The sequence below is a fragment of the Ursus maritimus genome, unplaced genomic scaffold, assembly GCF_017311325.1.
Source record: "Ursus maritimus isolate PB19 unplaced genomic scaffold, ASM1731132v1 scaffold_25, whole genome shotgun sequence".
Lineage (NCBI taxonomy): Eukaryota > Metazoa > Chordata > Mammalia > Carnivora > Ursidae > Ursus > Ursus maritimus.
In genome coordinates this window covers 2,272,072-2,292,603 of record NW_024425008.1, presented here as the reverse complement: position 1 = coordinate 2,292,603, position 20,532 = coordinate 2,272,072, and the positions used below count along the sequence as shown (strand labels likewise).

Sequence of the window (20,532 nt, the reverse complement as noted above, 5' to 3'; positions counted from 1 at the left end):
ATGGATTCCCAGCCAGGGAAGGAAGGCCCATGAGCTGCTTTGGAGGTGGAGCTGGGAGTGTGCTGCCATGCTGGGACCTGCCTGCTCCTGAGCATTTGTCAGAGCAAGGGATGCAACAGTGTTTCTTGGGGATGGGTAGGAATCGCAGGAATGGGTCATCTTAGGTCCTGTCTAGTGGTACCCATAGACGGGCAGAGGGTCCCCTGCAGCCACCAGGGGGTGCACCCACCCAGCAAAACGACACATTGCTCAGGAGAAGGAGCAGGAGCCTGTGAATGAATATCCCCGGGCACAAGGGGGTCAGCTTACGCTCTGCCAGACCAGAGGTGAGACTGTAGGCTCCCTCCTCCCTGGTAGTAGCCACAGGTGGGTGGAAGCAGGACCAGGCTAGCTGAGGCTCAGGAAGGAGCAAGGCAGGCACCAAGCACAGCCCCTGTCCCCAGTGCTTATCTCATGCCCCCCAAGTTGGGTGCGAGGGGAAGATGTGAAGTTAAATCAAGTTCTAAGGTGTCACTCTGCAGGCCGGGGTGTTCTGATTTCTGAACAGAGACACTTCAGCTTGAAGTTACCACAAGCTGTGCACGTCGCAGGGTGTTGGGCACCAGGCTCTGCGTAGCCTGACTTGCCGTGCTGCACAGACCAGAAACCCACTGGAGCCCGAGTAGTTTATTGTAAGGATACTGCTATGGACTGAATATTATCCCCGAAACTTACATGCTGAAATCCTAACCCCCAATGTGATTTATTAGGAAGTAGGGCCTTAGGGAGGTGATTAGGTCTTGAGGGTTGAGCCCTCATTAATGGGATTACTGCCCTGTAGAAGGGCAAAGAACTACCTCTGTCCACCACGTGAGAATACAACAAGACAGCCCTCTATAAAGAGGAATAGAGCCCTCACTCAGAACCTGACCATGCTGGCACCCTGATCTTGGACTTCCAGCCTCCAGAACCATGAGAAATTAATTTCTGTCCATAAGCCACTCAGTCTATGGAATTTTGTTACAGCAGCCTAAAGTGATGAAGACATTTACAGAGGGACTTCATGGATGTCCGAAGACACTGGGATTCCCTGGTCTGGGGGAACCCAAGACCGCTCAATCCATCAGCTGGTCACAAAGTCTCTAGTTCTGAAAGGGTAACTGTAATGCATACCAGCTACCAATGTGAGCATTTACTAGGAGCCAGGCACCGTTCGAAGGGCTCAGTGGGTGTTCACTCATTTAGCCCTTTCAGCAACTCACTGAAAAACAGGGTAGGTCTTATAGTTATTCTCTTTTTACACCTGAGACTGAGGCACAGAAAGATTTCGTTTTCAGAGTAGTGGGCAAGACCCATTGGTACCCATGGTGCCAAGTACTGAGGGAGACTATAGGGTGAATTGGGACCTGACTCAGCCCAGCGAGTCAGGCAAGGCTGGCCTGAAGGGCAATGCTCAAACAGCTTTGGGTTGAGCAGACAAAATGAAGGTGGTCAGGGAAGGGCATCCGAGGTGGAGGTCTTGGCAAGTGCAAAGGCTGAGGCAGGAGGGAGCAGAAACAGTTGAGGAGCAGCAAGGAGGTCAGTGGAACTGGAGTTAGAGACTGGAGAGGGTAAGAGCAGGGCTGGAGGGTGGAGCAGGGCCTGGCGACAAGAGAATATATTGTCCAAATGGGGGCCCTGGGAGGATGGACATCGTTATACTTCCACTGGGACAAAGACAAAGAATGGGGACCGACCCAGACAAATTTCTGCATCTCATCACCCTACTTAAAAGCCACAGTAAAGAGTTTGGTCTTTATCCTAAAACCAGTGGGAAATCTGTTTTTGAGCCAGGTGGTCTGCTCAGCCCCACCTCCTCCCTCTTAAAGTTGAGGTATCATACACATACAGTGCACAAATATTCAGAGATCCGTGTTACAGATGGGTCTGGTCAAGACACAGAATATTCCTAGCCCCCAGTTCATAACCCCCCCCCCCGGAAGTAACCTCTACTCCGATCTCTAACACCAAGATTGTTTTTGCCTGCCTTTTAAACATTAAGGTATAACGTATAAAGAGTACAGTCTGAAGAATGTTACTTATATGTACTCCTGCATAACCACCACCCAAATAAACTTATACAACACTCCAGCAGCCAGGAAGACTCCCTCCTACCCGTTTCCAGTCAAGACTTTCTCCACAGCGGTAGCTCCTACTCTGATTTCTATTTCCTTACGTTAGTTTTGCCACAGGCTCCTTCAGTTTTTCGTCCACAAATCTCTATCTGCTCTACCTCCTTGCCCCGGATCCACTGAAGCCCCCCACCGCACCCCCTTCCTCTGGTTCGGCTACCCAAGGCCCTGCACCCTCCGGCCCAGCTCTCAGTCACTCCCGTGTGGCCTCAGTGACATCCCAGGAGCTCCAGGCGGCCCCTGCTCTCCCGACGCCAAGGGTCTGTTTGGGTGGGGTGTTCTCCATCACCCTCCTTATCCCGCCACCCAAATAAACCAAAAATCTCACTGAAGCAGTGACTCGCTAGGCAAGCCCAGCCTGGAGGCTGCTTCCCAAAATCCCACCCCAAGACATGTGTTTGCTGTTGGAGCGAGCTGCACAGCGGAATCTGAAGTGGCCACTGCGGGGCACCCGGATTTTACCACGGGCTGGGTGGCACGCTGGGTAGCCGCTCTGCAGCGGCCCGCGCCCAGTCCGGGCCTCGGGCTCCCGTGCAAGTCCAGCCCAGCTTTCCAAACTTGCTCAGAGCTCGGACGCGCCCTGGTTTTAAACCAGGAGGTCAAAACACCCTCCCACCCACCACCGGCAAGCAGGGGGTTCCCTTCGGATCCCGAGGCGTGCGCGTGCGCGAGCTCGGGCCCCACACACCCAGGGTTGGTCCGCGAAGCGCTCGCGCACGCTGCCCGGGCGCCCTTTGCGCACGCGCGAGCGCGCAATCTCGGCCGCGCACTAGCCGCGCGCTCGCTCCGCCCCGCCCCCCGTCTCCAGGCCTTCCCAGCATCCCGGACTCCCTACGGCAAGCGGCGAGGTCCCATCCCGCCAGGAGCCGGGAGCCGGGAGCGCAGGGGCGGGGCGGCGCGCTGAAGTCAGCGCGGCGGCGGCCGGCCCCGTCTTGGTTGGCTGCGCCCGCGCTGGCCGCGCCCTGGTTGGCTGCGGGCCGCGGGGCTGGGCCGCCGGGTCGGGGCTGGGGTCGGGGCTCGGGCGCCGGCCGGGCTTGCGCTGCGCTCGGCTCCTCGCCGGTCCAGGTCGGCGGCTGGCGGCGAAGGCGGGGAGGGCGCGGCCGCGGGCGGGGCTGAAGGGCGCGCGGCGGGGCTAGGCGAGGGCGGGCCGCGCCGGGCGGGGCGGGCGGCGGCGCCGAGGGGAGGAGACCGGCCCATGGACCCGCGGGGCCCGGCGCCCCAGACGCTGCGCCGCCGGGACCGAGCCCAAGATGTCGGCCTAGGCCGGGGCGCGACGACGCGGACGGTGCGGCGACGAGGCGCCGCAGCTGCCGGGGCTCGCGGCCGCCGGGCCCCCGAGGGCTCGCCCTGACGGACTGGCCGAGCGGGCGGCGAGAGTCCGGGGCGTTGGGAGCGGGCCGCGCGACACCATGTCGGCCAAGGTGCGGCTTAAGAAGCTGGAGCAGCTGCTCCTGGACGGGCCCTGGCGCAACGAGAGCGCCCTGAGCGTGGAGACGCTGCTCGACGTGCTCGTCTGCCTGTACACCGAGTGCAGCCACTCGGCCCTGCGGCGCGACAAGTATGTGGCCGAGTTCCTCGAGTGGGGTAAGTGCGCGCGGGGCGCCGGCCTGTGCCTCCGCCCCCGGCCCTCTCCTCCTCCCCGCTCTCAGCCTTCTGCTCCTCCTGCCTCCCCGAGCCCCCAGACCCGCCGCCCCCTTCCTCTCGAGCCGCCCCTTGCGCCCTCGTCTCTTAGCGGCTCTGGGTCCCTCCCTGCCCTCCTCCTTGGTCCTGGCGCATCCGCGTTCGGCCGTCCCGCCCCCTCATCCTGCCCCTGGGAGCCACATCCTCCGTTCCCACCCCCACTCGCTCTCCGCCGCCGGCCATCGCCCGGGCCGCTTCCTAGATCCACCCTCCGAGTCTGGATATCATTTCCTGCAGCACTCCCCGGGAAATCCGCCCCCACCCCTGCCCCTGCCCCTCGCTCTGGGGTCCAGAGTCAGCGTCGAGGCCCCCCCGCACACCCTGCTGGCTTGTGGGGGCAGCCGCGTGCGATTTTTATATCTGCGCCCTCCACCGCCCGGTGGGCCTCCTATCTGCGTGTGCATTTCCGGGGAGCCCGGTTTTATCGGCCCCTCCTAGGTGACAGCCTGCTGCATCTCCTGGATGCCTAGGGCTTGAACACCCTTTACCGGAGCATCTCCAAGAAAGTTTTCAGGTTAAAAGCCTTATTTTGCAAGAGCAAATTGGTTCTTTTCATTGTGATTGCGCTAGATCCTTGTAATACGTTGGGGGCAGCTAGAACGGTCAGTATATGGGAAGCGTTTAAAAACTTTCTTCATCTGATCTTTGCATGCCTTCTCTAGTTTATTCAAGGATCCATAGCGCTCAAATCGTTGATCAACTAACGTATTTTGCTTTATTAGGACAAAAGCTTGATTAAGCCATTCGATGATCATTAGAATCCCGAAGACAGCTACACGTGTAAAGTGAAACCCTTTCGCTTCATCTCTGACATGGGCATCCTGTCCAGACCCTCAGACTCACCGGGAACGACCCAGTAGGAACATACAGTGCTTGTGTTCAGGCCAAACCTAAGAAAATCCCATCCTTGGGGCACATGCATCATTGGGCTAGGACTGTGCAGTTTGAACCAGTAATTTCTAATCTTTGGGGCTGATAAAGCTGATATTTACACGAAGAAAGAAATGTATTCTGAGGTGAGGCCTCCTACTCTGCCAAAAGGGTAACTGGGACTTGGGGTTTACTAATTAAAATTTAAATGGAAATATTCTTTAGGGGGTTTGTTTTTTGCTTTTTAGTGAAATGATGTTTTGTGAGAGCAGCAGGAGAAAGGAGGCCCAGAGCCCCAGGACAGCCCATTATGCTTTATTTCGGTGGGGACCACCGGACTTGGTTATATACAATGTCCGTAAAATGAGAGCGTTCACTTTCTGGGGTCCTTTATTGGTGATGTGATTTTCAACCAAATAATTAACTCACTTTCACACTTGCTTTGAAAGTGAGGTCATTGGTGCTTGTTATATCTGAGCCTTCTGAATATTGTATTTACCTTTCCTTTAGCATTTGATGTTGAAATCCAGACAGTTCCACAATCAGGTTCAACTCCGTGCACAGTGTGTGGGTAGGAGCGTGATGGAAAGGAGAGGTGGAGGGAGGGTTGTTGTAGTGGTGAGGTGTGGCCCAGCTGGGCTCTGTGGGCTGAAGTCTGAGAGCCGGACACCCTGTATGTGGGTGGTTCTTGTGTAGCCCCCTCCCCAGCAGACTGTACAGGCCACTCTGCAGTGGTGGGCTTCACTGGAGAAGGCTCTTCTCAGCATATGTGGAGGTCTTATTTTATGAGATATGCCCTTTCCAAATCGAAACAGAAGCTGTGTGCTATCACTTAGAAATATTTTCGAAATTGTATTGTGGCGTTTTGGAAATTATGATTACAAATGAGTCAATTTGCACCGGAGTGTAAACCTTAAATTGCAGGGAAGAGAAATGGACTGAGGTTTAAGGTGGCGTTTTAATGAAATACTAATACTACTTCTAAATACTAATAAGATAGGATGTAGTATTTAATCTCACGCATGTTAACCTGTACACTTGTAGCTCTGCAGGAGTGCGTTACTAATGAAGAGGTGTGTACAGTCATTATTTAGTGTTACTTAGAATGCCTGCGTATTACTAGTGGAAGGTGAAGGATGGTCCATCAGGTGGAATTGTGGAGCATTATCAGGTGACCTGACTTCAAGTGGAATTACTTCTGCTCTGGAAACGTAGACATAAGCTGTCATCCTGGGGTTGCTAAGTCGTTCGTTCACACTCTGCATGGTGTTTGAAGCCTGCAGTCTGTGGAGTCCTGTCATGCAGAGGGCCAGTCTCTCCCCACCTTCCACATCTTGGTAGGTGTCTAATTTAGGTAGAAATCTTGAAACTTAATGAAGAAATAACAGCTATTCAGTTCAGATTTTGAGAGTTACTGAGAAATCTTTTAGGAAATTTGGAAAGTATAGGTAATAAAGTTTTTATTTATTTATTTTATGGTTTATTATAACAACAGGTGATAATGAATTTCTTATTGGTTTCAGGGGTAGAATCCAGTGATTCATCAGTTGTATATAACCCCCAGTGCTCATTATACCACGTGCCCTCCTTAATTAAGCCCATCCCCCACTTACCCCATCCCCTACCCCCTCCCCTCCCCTCCAGCAACCCTCAGTTTGTTTCCTGTGATTAAGAGTCTCTTATGGTTTGCCTCCCTCTGTTTTCATCTTATTTTATTTGTCCTTCCCTTCCCCTATGTTCCATCTACTTTGTTTCTTAAATTCCACATGAGTAAAATCATATGGTGTATTGTCTTTCTCTGAAGTTTTATTTTAAATTATTTTTAGTTTTTTAGAGAGTGCATGGGTGCAGAGCGAGAGAGAGAGAGAGAGAGAGAGAGCGAGCCTCAAGCAGTCTCCACACCCATTGCAGAGCCCGATGTGGGGCTCAGTCACACGGCTCTGAGATAATGACCTGAGCTGAAATTGAGTCAGATGCTTAATTGACTGCATCACCCAGGTGCCCCGTTTTTAAGTTTTAAAAGAAGACTTTCTGGCTCTTATTCCCTTTTTGCCACAGTGGTTGCATGGGACAAGAGTCATCGGAGCCCAGCTTAAAGACCTTCATTTTAGGTCTTTCATTTTCCCTTGATTATGTTTATAGTTTGATTAGCTTCCTCTGTGAAATCCTGGACTTTAATTAAAAGTTGGAAATACCCTGCTTTGCATCTGTATTTCTTTAAGCTGTATTTTAATGCAAATTGATCCCATTCAAAGTAGAACACTTTGAAATTTCTACAAGTAAATAGTAACAAATACAAGTAAATGAGATGAATTTGCTATCTCTTATCTTTGTTACATAAAAATACTTTTACATGTGTTAAATTTTTTTTCAAGGCTTAAATATAATGGCTAGTGTTACAGTTGGATGGAGCTGATGTTTGAAGTCCCAGCCCATTGGCAGTGGGTGGATGACAGTGGCTCTGTACTCTGGCCCTGCATGGCCTGCGGACCAGGTGGGAAGCCTAGAGCTTGCAGCTGGTGGAGGCACGTCTTGGAGATGTGCACCTCAGTGTGGGCTTCCCCATTTGCAGTCCAGGGCACCTTCCTGTTTTTTTTTTTTTTTTTTTTAAGATTTTATTTATTTATTTGGCAGAGACAGCTAGAGAGGGAGCACAGCAGGGGGAGTGAGAGAGAGAAGTAGGCTCTTTGCTGAGCAGGGAGCCCGATGAGGGGCTTGATCCCAGGACCCTGGGATCATGACCTGAGCTGAAGGCAGACGCCCGACCACGGAGCCACCCGGGCACCCCCAGGGCACCTTCCTCTACTGTGCCACTGTACTTCAGGTATAAGGAATAGAATTAATCCTTTCTAGCACTCTTTACTCTCCTCATTTGTGATTTTACTTGTTACGAATGCAGCAGTACCTTCATCCATGTGAATTTTCGTAGCCGTTAGCCCGGGGACCTCAGCCCAGATGTGAGCCGGATGACTCTACCAAATTGAATACATTCAGGCTTAACTGGTGCGGAGATGCTGAGCATCTCACGATACATTTTGGTTTGATACATAACAGTTCTTCCAGATGGAATGTTTGTGTAACATGGGAATGGCTTAAACAGGTTTTTTGAATAAGATTTAAATTGGAGGGAAATACTGGAATTGCATAAGAAAAATTAAGTTAACATAATTTAGACTTGTAAGTAGCTATTTGAAATGCATGGTGAGGGGCGCCTGGGTGGCACAGCGGTTAGGCATCTGCCTTCGGCTCAGGGCGTGATCCCGGCGTTATGGGATCGAGCCCCACATCAGGCTCCTCTGCTGTGAGCCTGCTTCTTCCTCTCCCACTCCCCCTGCTTGTGTTCCCTCTCTCGCTGGCTGTCTCTATCTCTGTCAAATAAATAAATCTTTAAAAAAAAAAAAGGAAATGCCTGGTGATATTGACCACAGGGCATGTGATGGGACAGTTGAAACCATTAAACCTTAACAAGCCAGCCTTACCTTTTCTCTCCTAAAACCTCGTCTGTTGACATTTGGGTTTCGAAGTGAACAGCCGTTTCACTTCGTGTGTGACACGCTTAGTGTGTTAAATCTAGGCTTTAAATAACCAAGGTTGGTGCCGGAGTGAATTGGTTTCCAGCAGGATACCGCTGTGTGAGCCTCTTGAGAAGGGTTGTGACTTGCAGCCGGTCACGCTCCGTGCGCGCTACTCAGGTGCCTGAGATAAAATCATCAGAATGCGACAGTGTGGATAGAGCTGGCTCCTTCTGCCTTTGCCCTGCCTCTGGTTGCAGAGCCTGGTGCCCTTAGAAATCTCCTGTCTGTGCTGACGTCGGCGATGCTGGACAAACACAGGAGCAAACAGGACTGTTAATTCCAAACTATATTAAGTACGGTGAAACTATTGAGTGCTTTTCTTGGTAAAGAGACAAAAAGTTTTTTTATGACTAAAAAGTAAAAGGATCTTGCCGGAGGAAACCAAATTGAGATTTTTACCTTTTTTTTTTTTAAATCAAAAAGGAGATAAAATTAAGGTTTTGAAGTAGTTTTTTAAAAAAAACCATGAAAACCCTGTAATCACATCACCCTAACTTGTCCCCATAACACCTTTTAGTCCCTGTCCCAAGTTTAATTTTGGTTCTTAGCTTCTTAGAATGGTCAAGAATGACAGTGTTTAGGGTTATCTTAAACTTGGGTGAAAAGCTCACACAAATGCTCTCTTAATAAGGAAAATGGGTGAGAGGAAAAGAACACTTTCCTTAGATTTAAAACCAGAAGTGTTTTGACAACCTGAACTACATAAGGACTTAAAAATCTACCGGAGAAAACTGTTTTTTGAAGACAGATAGATACTAACTATGAAATAAAGGTCATACTTTACAGCAGGATCTGAAGGATCTGATCTGTGCTTTAGGTTTTTGGTCAGTTTCATTGACGGGTAGGTAGCTGGCAACAAAATTGTTTTTAGATTAAAATTTTGCAGGGCGCCTGGGTGGCGCAGTTGTTAAGCGTCTGCCTTCCGCTAGGTCATGATCCCAGGGTCCTGGGATCGAGCCCCATGTCGGGCTCCCTGCTCAGCAGGAAGCCTGCTTCTCCCTCTCCCACTCCCCCTGCTTGTGTTCCCTCTCTCGCTGCCTCTCTCTCTGTCAAATAAATAAAATCTTAAAAAAAATTTTTTTTGCACAAAGGATCAATTATATAATAGAACTTCGGATTTTGTTATCTTTAGAAAAGAATTAGAAATTCAGAGAGAAATTTGAATTGGATCATGTTTCAGTCCAGTTCTGTCCTTGTATCGGAGCTGCCTTGGAGACCTGTGGAACTTACTCGGAGGTGACTTCAGATGTCACAGGGATGGCAATTTCTCTAGCCTCCACAATTACAGAGTCATAGGTTTGTGAATACTTTAGAAATTGGAGTGGCCATGTGGTCTGCGCTCCATCCCCATCCCTGCTCTCCCTTGGGTAAACCGGGCTCAGGACATTTTCCCTGATCTTTTCGGAGCCAGCAGCCTTCTAGCAGGGGTTTTCTTGTTCACTGGACTATGACCAACCTTGGGCTACCTTGTAGGCACCTGCTTTGAAATATCTGTTTTATTGTAACCTTTCCTTCCATTCCCATCATCACTGGCCTAGCTGAAGCTCTCAAGCCCGCAGACCCAAATGAATGCCTTTCTCAGTCTGAGATTTCAATACTTGTACCAGTCAGCCTTAGACACTGCTGTTCCTTTCATCACTCCCTCTTTCAAATACTTCATATTCTATTGCCTTTAATAAATCAGGTAAAACTGACCTAAAAAGACCCATATAATCTTAGTTTTAGAAGTTGAGATTAACAGCACTTCTAACCATACCCCGTGATTTTCTTCAAATATAATTTTACCTTTATTAAAGTTATGCATTTACTTAGTAACTCTGGGTTTTAACTTTCATAAGCAGCCATTTCTAACCCCTCTGTTTCTGTTTGATAATCATCCGTCTCAGGATCACATTCAGCTGCCAGTAGCACAACCAGCTAACAGCAACTTAACCAAAATCAGGGTGCCTTCTGTCTCCTGTGGGATTGGTATGTGGGCAGGGCAGGGCTAGTAAACAGCTCATTCCAACAAGTCCTTGGGGACCTGGGCCCTTTCCTGCTCTTGGTCCAGCATCTGATGGTGGCTGTCCCTTCTGCATTCCAGGCAGCAGGGCAAAGGTGTTGTATTACTGTGGAAGAGGGGAAGGATCTGGGATGTTGTGCTTATTTACCAGTTCTTGCCTCAAATTCCATGTTTCTATAAAGCATGCTTTATATTACTGATTTCTGATTTTTGTGTTTTAGACATGATCTGTTGACTTCTTACTGTGGAAGAGAAGCTTACAGAACTTTTATATACCTTCTCTGCCCACCTGTCCTCTGTCTCCCTTTTTCCAAATATTGTTATGTAATAATTTGTGTTTAAATTGGTAGTGTTTATGTTGTTCTAGCTAGGTTAAATATCTTAACTAAGCCACACAGGATGCAGTTAGTTGCCTGTCTTTACTGAGACAGGGAATTATATCTGTGTTTATTGGAATGAGTTACGTTTCTTCCTCTAGCTTAGATGCCAGCGTACGGTGCTAAGTATAGTCCTTGGTTTGAAGCTGGAATATCTCAGCACTGTAACGCACCTTGCGCGCGCCCCGCCCAGCCTGTCACCTTCCACCCCTCGAAGCCTTTTCTGTTCCTGTTCTCATGGAGGCTGTTTGTGCTCTAGGCCCAGTGTGTAGCAGTATTCCTAGCATTTCTCTTCATTCCTTGTGGGAATTTTTTTGGTGTCTCTCTGTTGAATTCCCCTTTCTGGATTTTATGTCTTCTCCTTTTGGTACACTGTGTCTTCTAGTGGCTTCCCGAGAAAGGGTTCATCAGAGATAAATTTTTGAGACCTACGGTGTCAGAAAATGCCTTTTCCTCCCTCACAGTTGAGTGACAGACTGCCTGGGTACTGGATTTAGGTCGGGAGTCATTTCCCCCGAAGTTTGAAGGTGTCGCTCTATCACTGTCCACCTTCCCTTGTTGGTATTGAGCAGCCAGACCCCACAGTGACCCCTAGGACTTTGTGTGACTTGTCTTATCTGGGAATTCTGTCTATTCCCAGCGTTCTTGGTGGGTCTCTCTGGTGGGGACACTGGGTCCTTCAGCTCTGGAAACTTTTCTATATTGTCTCTTGATGATCTCTTCCGTGGTTTCTCCACTGTAGCCTTCTTGATCTCCTGTTGTTCAGTGGTTGGACCTTCTGGAGTGTTCTCCTAATTCCCTTTTCCTGCTTTTTTCTGTTCATTTAGCTGCTGCTTCTGAGTTTTCTGGAAGAGGTCCTCAACTGTATCTTCTAGTCCTTACACTGAATTTTTATTTCTGTTGTCTATCTTTCATTACTAAGTGTTTTTGTTCTCACCATTCCTTTTTATAACATCCTATTTTCGTTTCATGAAGACAATGCACTTTTTTTTTTTAAAGATTTCATTTATTTGAGAGAGACCGAATGCCTGCACAAAAGCTGGGGGGAGGGGCAGAGGGAGAAGCAGATTCCCTGCCTGATGGAACCTGACGTGGGGCTCTATCCCAGGACTCCAGGATCACCACTGAGCCCAAGGCAGACATTCAACCAACTGAGCCACCCAGGCGCCCTGGCAATGTATTTCTTTAAAGATTTTTTAAAATTGATTTATTTATACACATTTATGTTATATAGACATTTTCTTTTGTTTTCTGTGTTGTCTCTCTCTTCTGAGTCCTTGTTCTCCTCTTTCCTGCTTTGGTCTTTGTCTTTGATGTCACAAGCATCTCTCCAGTTGTCTGCTGATTATTGGCTGTCTTTTCATAATTGTGAGGGGGCTGATTAGAAACTCCCCATGTGCACGGACAAACTTTTAAGTGTTGAGTCTCACCGTTAGGAAATAGGATGGGGACCTGCCAATTTGAGGGCCACTACCAGAAATTGCTAAAGTAATTCTTTCTTTGGGCCTGTCACTTTCCCCAGAGAGGGGTTTCTGGTGTCCTGCTTGGGCAGTGCGGAGTAGTGTGGGATAGGCTGGCTTTTGGGGAAGGTAGGGTGAGGTGGAGAGTTGATGGAAGAGGGAGGGAACAGAAGGAGGAGGGTGTCGCTGCTTCTCGTACAGATTCAAAGCCAGTCCTGTTTTTTCTCTGTTCACATTTAGACCCTCAGAGATGCCGGTGCTTCTGATCATTCCCGAGCCGCCTTACCCCTACCTCACACACAATAACTTTCGGTTTTCTAGCTTTGCTAAATTAATCATGGCTTGTGCATTGGCTTTTCCCACTGTGCAGAGTTATGCTGACATTTCTAGGCTGCTGTCATCTCTTGTCACTCGTTCAACAAGTATTTTTAAGGACTTTAAAAGTCCTAGGCACTGCAATGATGAACAGAATCCCTGTTCTCCTGGGGCTCATGTTATCCTTGAGGCTGTGTCCCATGGTAATCATAAGCTATCATTTTAGTAGCATTTTCAGATGGTGTAAGGCTAAGGCGGGTGTTCTGAAAGGTATCCTAGTTTTTTCATCACTGTGTGAAGTCGAAATAATTTCTATTTTCTTTGACTTGGTTGTATTGGCATTTCTATTCGTATGCTTACTCATGTATTAGAAAGCTTCCCCCAGTAAGTAGAAGGAAGACATGGGAAATAAGGACAAGTTTTTCTCTAGGAACTGCATCCTAGTGGAAGGGGGGTAGGAAAGGGATGTGAAGAAGGGGGAGTTATAGTATGGGTGCGCTGAAAAGGAAAAGGGGTTCCTGGAAAGTGCTTCTTCAGATGGCTGGGGAGCAGCTCCTCTAGTGTGGGCACAGGGCTGAAGCAGGGAGGGACCTCTGGAGACCCGCAGTGTGGAGATGTTTGCAGTTGGGGGGGGTGTTTGTGACCCAGAGACCATGTGCATAAGCTTTGATCTTTCTTGAACTGACATGGAGCTGATTCTGTTTAAATTCTTGGTATGAAGGAAGGTATCACCAACTATTTATTTAGATATTTATTTGAGACAGAGCATGTGTGCGCCTGCGCCCCAGCGAGCACACAAGGTGGGGGGAGGGGCGGAAGAAGTAGCAGACTCCCCACTGAGCAGGGACCCTGACCAGGTGCTCTACCCCAGGACCCTGAGATCATGATCTAAGCCGAAGGCAAGTGCTTAACCAACTGAGCCACCCGTGCGCCCCAGGTATCACCAGTTTAAAATCAAGAACAGAAGAAGAAATGTTCTTGCCACTCATAATTTTCTAAAAACAAGTAACAGAAATGAAATCCAAAGGTAAATAGACCTCCCTTACCATGACACCCAAATTACATTTTAAGGCTGTTGCTCTGTTGTGTTTTACCCTTTTCATGTGAAAGAATTGAACTGAAATCATTGAATTTCTCTCATTTTGTTTAAAAAAATTAAAATCAGGGAGCTGAATTTATTTTAACTTATATGTTATTTTTAACAGGAAATAGTATTTATTTATTTATTTATTTAGTTTAGTTTAATTTTTTTTAAAGTAGGCTCCACACCCAATGTTGGGCTCGAACTGATGACTCTGAGATCAAGAGTCACATGCTTTCACACTGAGACAGCCAGGCGCCGCCTGGAAATTGCATTTCTATTCTTCGCTATTGAGAAAGATGTTGATTTCATAATTAGTGGGTATACAGTAATCTTTTAAAAATAATTTTGCAGCTCTGTCGCAAATGGACCTGCTTCTTTTTTAACTGCAAGTATTTGAGATCAGATTGTTGAAAAGTCTTTTAAGTGTATTAACAAGTCACTCTTCTAATGTACCTTTAAAGTTAATGTGGGAAAATGTCAGTAAAGCACTGCTTTTGAATATGTGGGGTATATTGTCTCGCAGCAAATTGGGAAGTTACTGGGAGCGCTCTATTCCCAATTTCGTCAGTTAATTAAGGTATCAAGGATGGCATTTATATTAGACTGTATCAGGACAAGAAATGTTTCTGAAAACATCAGCATTATGGTTTTATGTAACCAAAGTGATAAGCCTGGGTATATATCCTTCTACAAATATTTAATTATTTTTTTTTTTAAAGCAAGGTTTGCCTTTATGAAGTTTTGATAATCCTTGTGAAATAATACATGAAGAGGGTTACTGGAACAAAAACTGATGTCTATCAGCAAGATGAGAGAAACTTAAACTGCACGGCTGATTGAGTTTATTTTAGTGGGAAAGAAAGATTTCTCTGGCATTTACAGTTACCAGATAGTTTATTTACTTTCTTTTTCTTTCTTTTTTTGGTAATAGCGTTATTGAAATATAATTTGCACACAATTTACCTGTTCAAATTATACAGTCCAATAGCTTTAATATATTCATAGAGTTGTGTAACCATCTCCACTGTTGAATCACAAACATTTTCATCACCTCTGAAAGAAACCCTGTACCTTTTAGCTGTCAGCCCTAAGCAACCACTGATCTCGTCTCATTATATATTTGCCTGTTTTAGACATTTCCTGTGGTCTTTTGTGACTGGATCCTTTTTACTTAACATAATGTTTTCAAGGATATTCCTGTATTTTGTCTCTTTCAATTCCAAATAACACTCCATTACATAGATAGTTCAGGTTTTGTTTATCCGTTCATCAGTTGATGAACATTTGGGTTGTTTCTACCTTTCAACTATTACGAAGAATGCTGCTGGGAACATTAATGTACCAGTTTTGGTGTGGACATATGTTTTCGTTTCTCTTGGGTGTATACCTGGGAGTAGAATTGCTGGGTCATTCAGTAACTATGCTTAGTGTTTTGGGGAACTGCCGGACTGTTTTCCATAGCAGCTGTACCAGTATACATTTCCACCAACAGCATGTAAGACTTCCAGTTTTTCCATAGCCTTGCCAACACTTGGTATTGTCTCTTTTATTCTAGCCATTCTAGTGAATGGTGTCTCATTTTAGTTTTGATTTACTTTCCTCTAAAGGCTCATAGGGTCGAACATCCTTTCTTGTGTTTATTGGTTATTTGTATATCTTCTTTGGAGAAATGTCTGTTCTTTTGCCCACTTTTAAATTGTGTTGTCTTTTTGTTGTTGAGTTGTAAGAGTTCTTTATATATTCTGGATATTAAACCTTTACCAAATGTATGATTTGCAAATATTTTCCTATATACTGTGGGTTGTCATTTCACATTCTTGATGGTTTCCTTGAAGCACAGAAGTTTTAAATTTTGATGAAGTTTATTAAATTTTGTTGACTTCGGTGTCCTATTCCTTGCCAAGTGGTGCCAGGGTGGCCCAGTCAGTGAAGCATTTGCCTTTGGTTCAGGTCATGATCTCAGGGTCCTGGGATCCAGCCCGGCCTCCTCCGGCTCCCTGCTCAGCAGGAAGTCTGCTTCTCTCTCTGCCCTTCCCCCTGCTTATGCTCACTCTTTCTCTCAAATAAATAAATAAATAAATAATGACTCCATTGCCAAATCCGAGGTCACAAAGATTTATACCCGTGTTTTCTTCTAAGGGTTTTATAGTTTCAGATCTTATATGTAGGTCTTTGATCCACTTGACTCAGTTTTTGTATATGGTATGAGATAGGGAACCACATTCATTTATCTTTCTTTTGCATGTGCATATCCTGTTATCCTAGCACCATTTATTGAAGGACTGTTCTTTTCCCATGGCATAATCTTGCATCCTTGTCAAAATCAGTTAATAAATGTATGGGTTTATTCTGGGCTCTCAGTTGTGTTCTTTTGAGATTTATGCCAGTCCTTATGCCAGTACCAATACTGTCTTGATTACTGTTGTTTTGTAGTAAGTTTAGAATTCAGGAAGTGCAAGTCCTCCAACTTTGTTCTTTTTCAAGGTGGTTTTGGCTATTTTGAGTTTCTTGAATTTCAGTATGAATTTTAGGATCAGCTTGTCAGTTTCTATAAAGAAGCCATCTGGGATTCTGATAGAGATTGTGTTGGATCTGTAGGTGAATTTGGGGAGTATTGCTATTTTTTTATAATAATTTTTTATTATGTTAGTCACCATACAGTACATCCCTAGGGGGAGTATTGCTATTTTAACAATATTAAGTTTTCTGTCTGTGAACATAATGTCTTTCCACTTATTTAGAGCTTTAAAATTTTTTTTTCAAAAGTATTTGGTAGTTTTCAGAGCTTAATGTGTTTGTTTTTACTTTTTTATTGTGGCATAATACGAATATATAAAATTTGCCATTTTAACTTTATAAGTGTTTTTTCGGTTACATTAATTTATTTACAAAACACAGTATAACATTTGCAATTATTTTGTTAAATTATTCCTAAGATTTTTTTCACGCTATTGTAAATGGAATTTTTTTTTCTTTTTTTCTTTTTTTTTTAAGATTTTATTTATTTATTTGATAGAGAGACAGCCAGCGAGAGAGGGAATGCAAGCAGGGGGAGTGGGAGAGGAAGAAGCAGGCTCCCAGTGGAGCAGGGAGCCCGATCCGGGGCTCCATCCCAGGACCCTAGAATCACGCCCTGGGCCGAAGGCAGACGCTTAATGACCGAGCCACCCAGGCACCCCTGGAATTGTTTTCTTAATCTCATTTTCAGATTGTTCATTGCAAATGTATACACATAACAATGGATTTTTTAAAAATACTGATCTGGTATCTTGCAAAATTGCTGAACTCATTTATTAGTTCTAATAGTTTTTAGTGGATTCCTTAGGATTTTTATATGTAAAATTATATCACCTGTGGCGAGAAATAGTTTGCTTTTTCCTTTGCAGGCTGGATGTTCTTTTGTGGTGTTGCCTAATTGCCCTGGCTAGAACGTCCAGCGCAGTGTAGGGTAGAAGTGGCAAGAGAGCACATTCTTGTCTTATTCCTGATCTTAGGGATGAAGCATCTAAGTCTTTCACTATTAAGTATGCTTGTAGCTGTGAATTTTCATAGATGCCCTTTATCAGGTTGAGGAAGTTTCCTTCTATTCCTAGTTTATTGAGTGTTTTTTCCTAAAAGGGTGTTGTGTTTTGTCAACTTTTTCTGGGTCCATTGAGATAATCATGTTGCTTTTGTTTTTTATTCTGTTGATATATGGTGTATTACATTAATTATTGTATGTTAAACTAACCTTACATTCCTGGGATAAATCCCACTTGGTCGTGGTGTACAATTCTTTTTCTGTGTTGGCTGGATTTGGTTTGCTAGTACTTTGTTGCGGATTTTTACATCAATATTTGTAAGAGATACCAGTTTGTGGTTTTTTCTTTCTTTGAATGTCTTTGTCTAGTTTTGATATCAGGGTTAATACTGGACTTATAAAATGAGTTAGAAGGTGTTCTGTCCTTTTTCTTTTTTTTTTTTTAAGAGTTTGTGAAAAATTTGTATTTAAATATTTGATTTCGAGGAACTGCCAGATTCCCAGTTCACCTGGGAAGCTGTCTGGGCTTTTCTTTGGTTAGTTTTTGGGTTACTGATTCAACCCCTGTACTTGTACATCTGTTAACATTTTCTCTTTCTTCTTGAGTCAGTTTCATAATTTTTATCTTTTTTAGGAATTTGTCCATTTTATCTAGATTAATTTGTTGGCGTAGAGTCCATTCATAGTACTTCTTAATCCTTTCATTTCTGTAAGATCTGTAGGAATGTCTCCTCTTTCATTTCAATTTTAGCAGTTTGAGTCCCTCTTTTTTTCCCCGTTGGCCAACCTTAAAGATGGTTAAAATGGCAAGTTTAATGTTTTACCACAGTGAAAAAGTAACTGCAAGTAAAAGTAATTGAGATCCATCTATGCTGTTGAGTGTAACTGCTGTTCATTTTTTCTGCTCGCTGTACAGCGTTCCACTGTATTTGTGTGTCACCATTTGTGCACTCACTGAGTGGACATACGGGGTGGCCATTTTTGGGGCTGTTAATGAGGAGTTCTACCACAAATTGCTTTGGTTTTTAAATTCTCCAGAGAGTTTCTTTGACTGCAGTGCGTCTACATATCACTGGTCAGTTTTTCTTTAAAAATTCCTTCCCAGACATTTCTTGAGTTACTCCCCCATAACTTTGAATTCTGTCGTTGTTTGTGGAGGATGATTGTGGATGGTCCAAGTTACAGTTCTCTGTGATTTAGGATTGCCCCATGTACCATGTATTAAAAATATCAGAACATAAATCAGAAAACTTACATTAGGCCAGTGCTATTTTTATTTTAAATAGTTTTAAAATTACAAAAATAACATGTGCTCATGATTTAATAAATTGAAACAAAGCAGAAGGTATGCCATAGAAAGTAAAAATCTTTTTCCCCCTAATTGTATATAACTTTTTATTTCTTTTTTAATTTTAGAGTATATTCTAAACTTCTCATTAAAATTGAATATTGATTTGAAAGGCTTTTTAATATCAAAATATTTTCCTATTCATAGTTTTAAGTTTTTCATGAGAAGTTAATGTTGAAATATGGTTATTGCATGTATCAAGAGGGTTGTGATTTTTGCTTTTGATAGACTATTAATTTTATTGTTACGTATATGTATATTAATATACATAATGCTAAGGAATCATTCATGCATTCCCAGGATGAAGCACACTTGGCCATGGCATTTTTTCCCCCTAACTGCACAGTTGAGCCTGTTGTGTTCATGTTTGTTTATTAATTTTTAATTTATATTCCCAGCGGGGGGGGGTGTCTGTAGTTAGTGGACTTATATATAAAATCATTTAATTACTTTAATTTCCTTTTATCTGTGACATAATTTTCAAATTTATTTTCACCGAAGAGTAATTAGGGGGCACCTGGGTGGCTCAGTCGGTCAAGCATCTGACTCTTGGTTTCAGGTCAGGTCTCGATCTCAGGGTGGTGAGATCGAGCCCGTGTCAGGCTCCATGGTGAACACGGAGTCCACCTGAGATTCTTTCTCCATTTCTCTTCCTCCCCTTTGGCTCCCCCCCCCACTCCCTCGTGCGCACTCTCTCTAAAATAAAATCTCTTAAGTGGTTAAAAAAAGTTAATTAGAATTATCAGTTTTATGGTGTCAAAGCTTGTAGCATGGATGTTATGTTCTGTGACTATAATGAAGTCTTCCTTGTTTGGTCTAAGTTGGTTGTAAGAATTGGAAATTAATAAATAGCATTCATAATACAGGCATACCTTGTTGTATTGCGCTTCACAGATACTGCGTTTTTTACAAATTGAAGGTTTGTTGTAATCCTGCATCATGTAAGTCTGTCAGCACCATTTTTCCTATAGCATTTGCTCACTTCATGTCTGTGTCACATTTTGCTAATTCTTGCAATATTTCAAACTTTTTCATTATTATTATATTTGAGTTACTGCAATCTCATGATAAAACTTGAAAGGAGGAGGCCTGGCTTCTTGTGGGTGAGCAGAGACCGTGCGTTCTTGAGAGGCAGACCGCTCCTGGTGGAGATGCTGGGAACGCTGCTGGGATGGTAACGAAGGACCTAGACCCTCCCATGAACGGCGTCCAGAAAGCTGCAGCCGGTTTGAGAACACTGATCCCCATTTCGGAAGACGTTCTCCTGTGGCAAAAATGCTATCAACAGCATCGCCTGCTACAGAGAAATTGTTCATGAAAGGAAGAGCCCATCAGTGCAGCACATTTCCTTCTTGTCTTATTTTGAGACATTGCCATGGGCTCCCCTGCCTCCAGCGCCCACCACCCTGACCAGTCAGCTGCCAGCACCACGGGGGCCAGCCCTCCTGCAGCAAAGAGACTGTGATGGGCTGAGAGCCCTGATGACGGTGAGCGCTGTCAGCAATGAGGTATTTTTTTTTTTTTTAAAGATTTTATTTATTTATTCGACAGAGATAGAGACAGCCAGCGAGAGAGGGAACACAAGCAGGGGGAGTGGGAGAGGAAGAAGCAGGCTCATAGCAGAAGAGCCTGATGTGGGGCTCGATCCCTGATCGCCGGGATCACGCCCTGAGCCGAAGGCAGACGCTTAACCGCTGTGCCACCCAGGCGCCCCAGCAATGAGGTATTTTTTTTTAAAAGACTTTATTTATTTGAGAGAGACAGAGCGCGTGCGCACAAGCAGGGGGAGCAGCGCAGGGAGAAGCAGACTCCCCGCTGAGTAGGGAGCCCAACGTGGGGCTCAATCCCAGGATCCTGAGATCACGACCTGAGCCCAAAGCAGACGCTTAACTGACTGAGCCACCCAGGCACCTCTCAATGAAGTATGTTTAATTAAGGTATGAACATTGACGTTTTAGACATAATGCTATTGCAAATATAATGGACTACGGTATAGTGTAAACAGAACTTTGGCATGCCCTGGGAACCCAGGAAGTTCATTTGACTCGTTTGTTGTGATGCTCACTTTATGGTGCTAGTCTGGAACCGAACCCACAGTGTCTCCAGGGTCTGCCCGTAATTATGGTTATATAACTTTTATTCACTGTGAAA

General features: G+C 45.1%; 1 protein-coding gene across 1 annotated transcript in view; it reads left to right on the top strand.

The window, feature by feature from the left end:
• The first annotated feature begins 3,558 nt into the window (after positions 1 to 3,558).
• The window catches only part of CDC42BPB (CDC42 binding protein kinase beta), a 103,275-nt gene continuing 86,301 nt past the window's right edge, over positions 3,559 to 20,532 (top strand). The window contains 1 exon segment of the mRNA XM_040641386.1: positions 3,559 to 3,734. Coding sequence (XP_040497320.1) covers positions 3,560 to 3,734 — 175 coding nt within the window. The 5' untranslated portion in view covers position 3,559.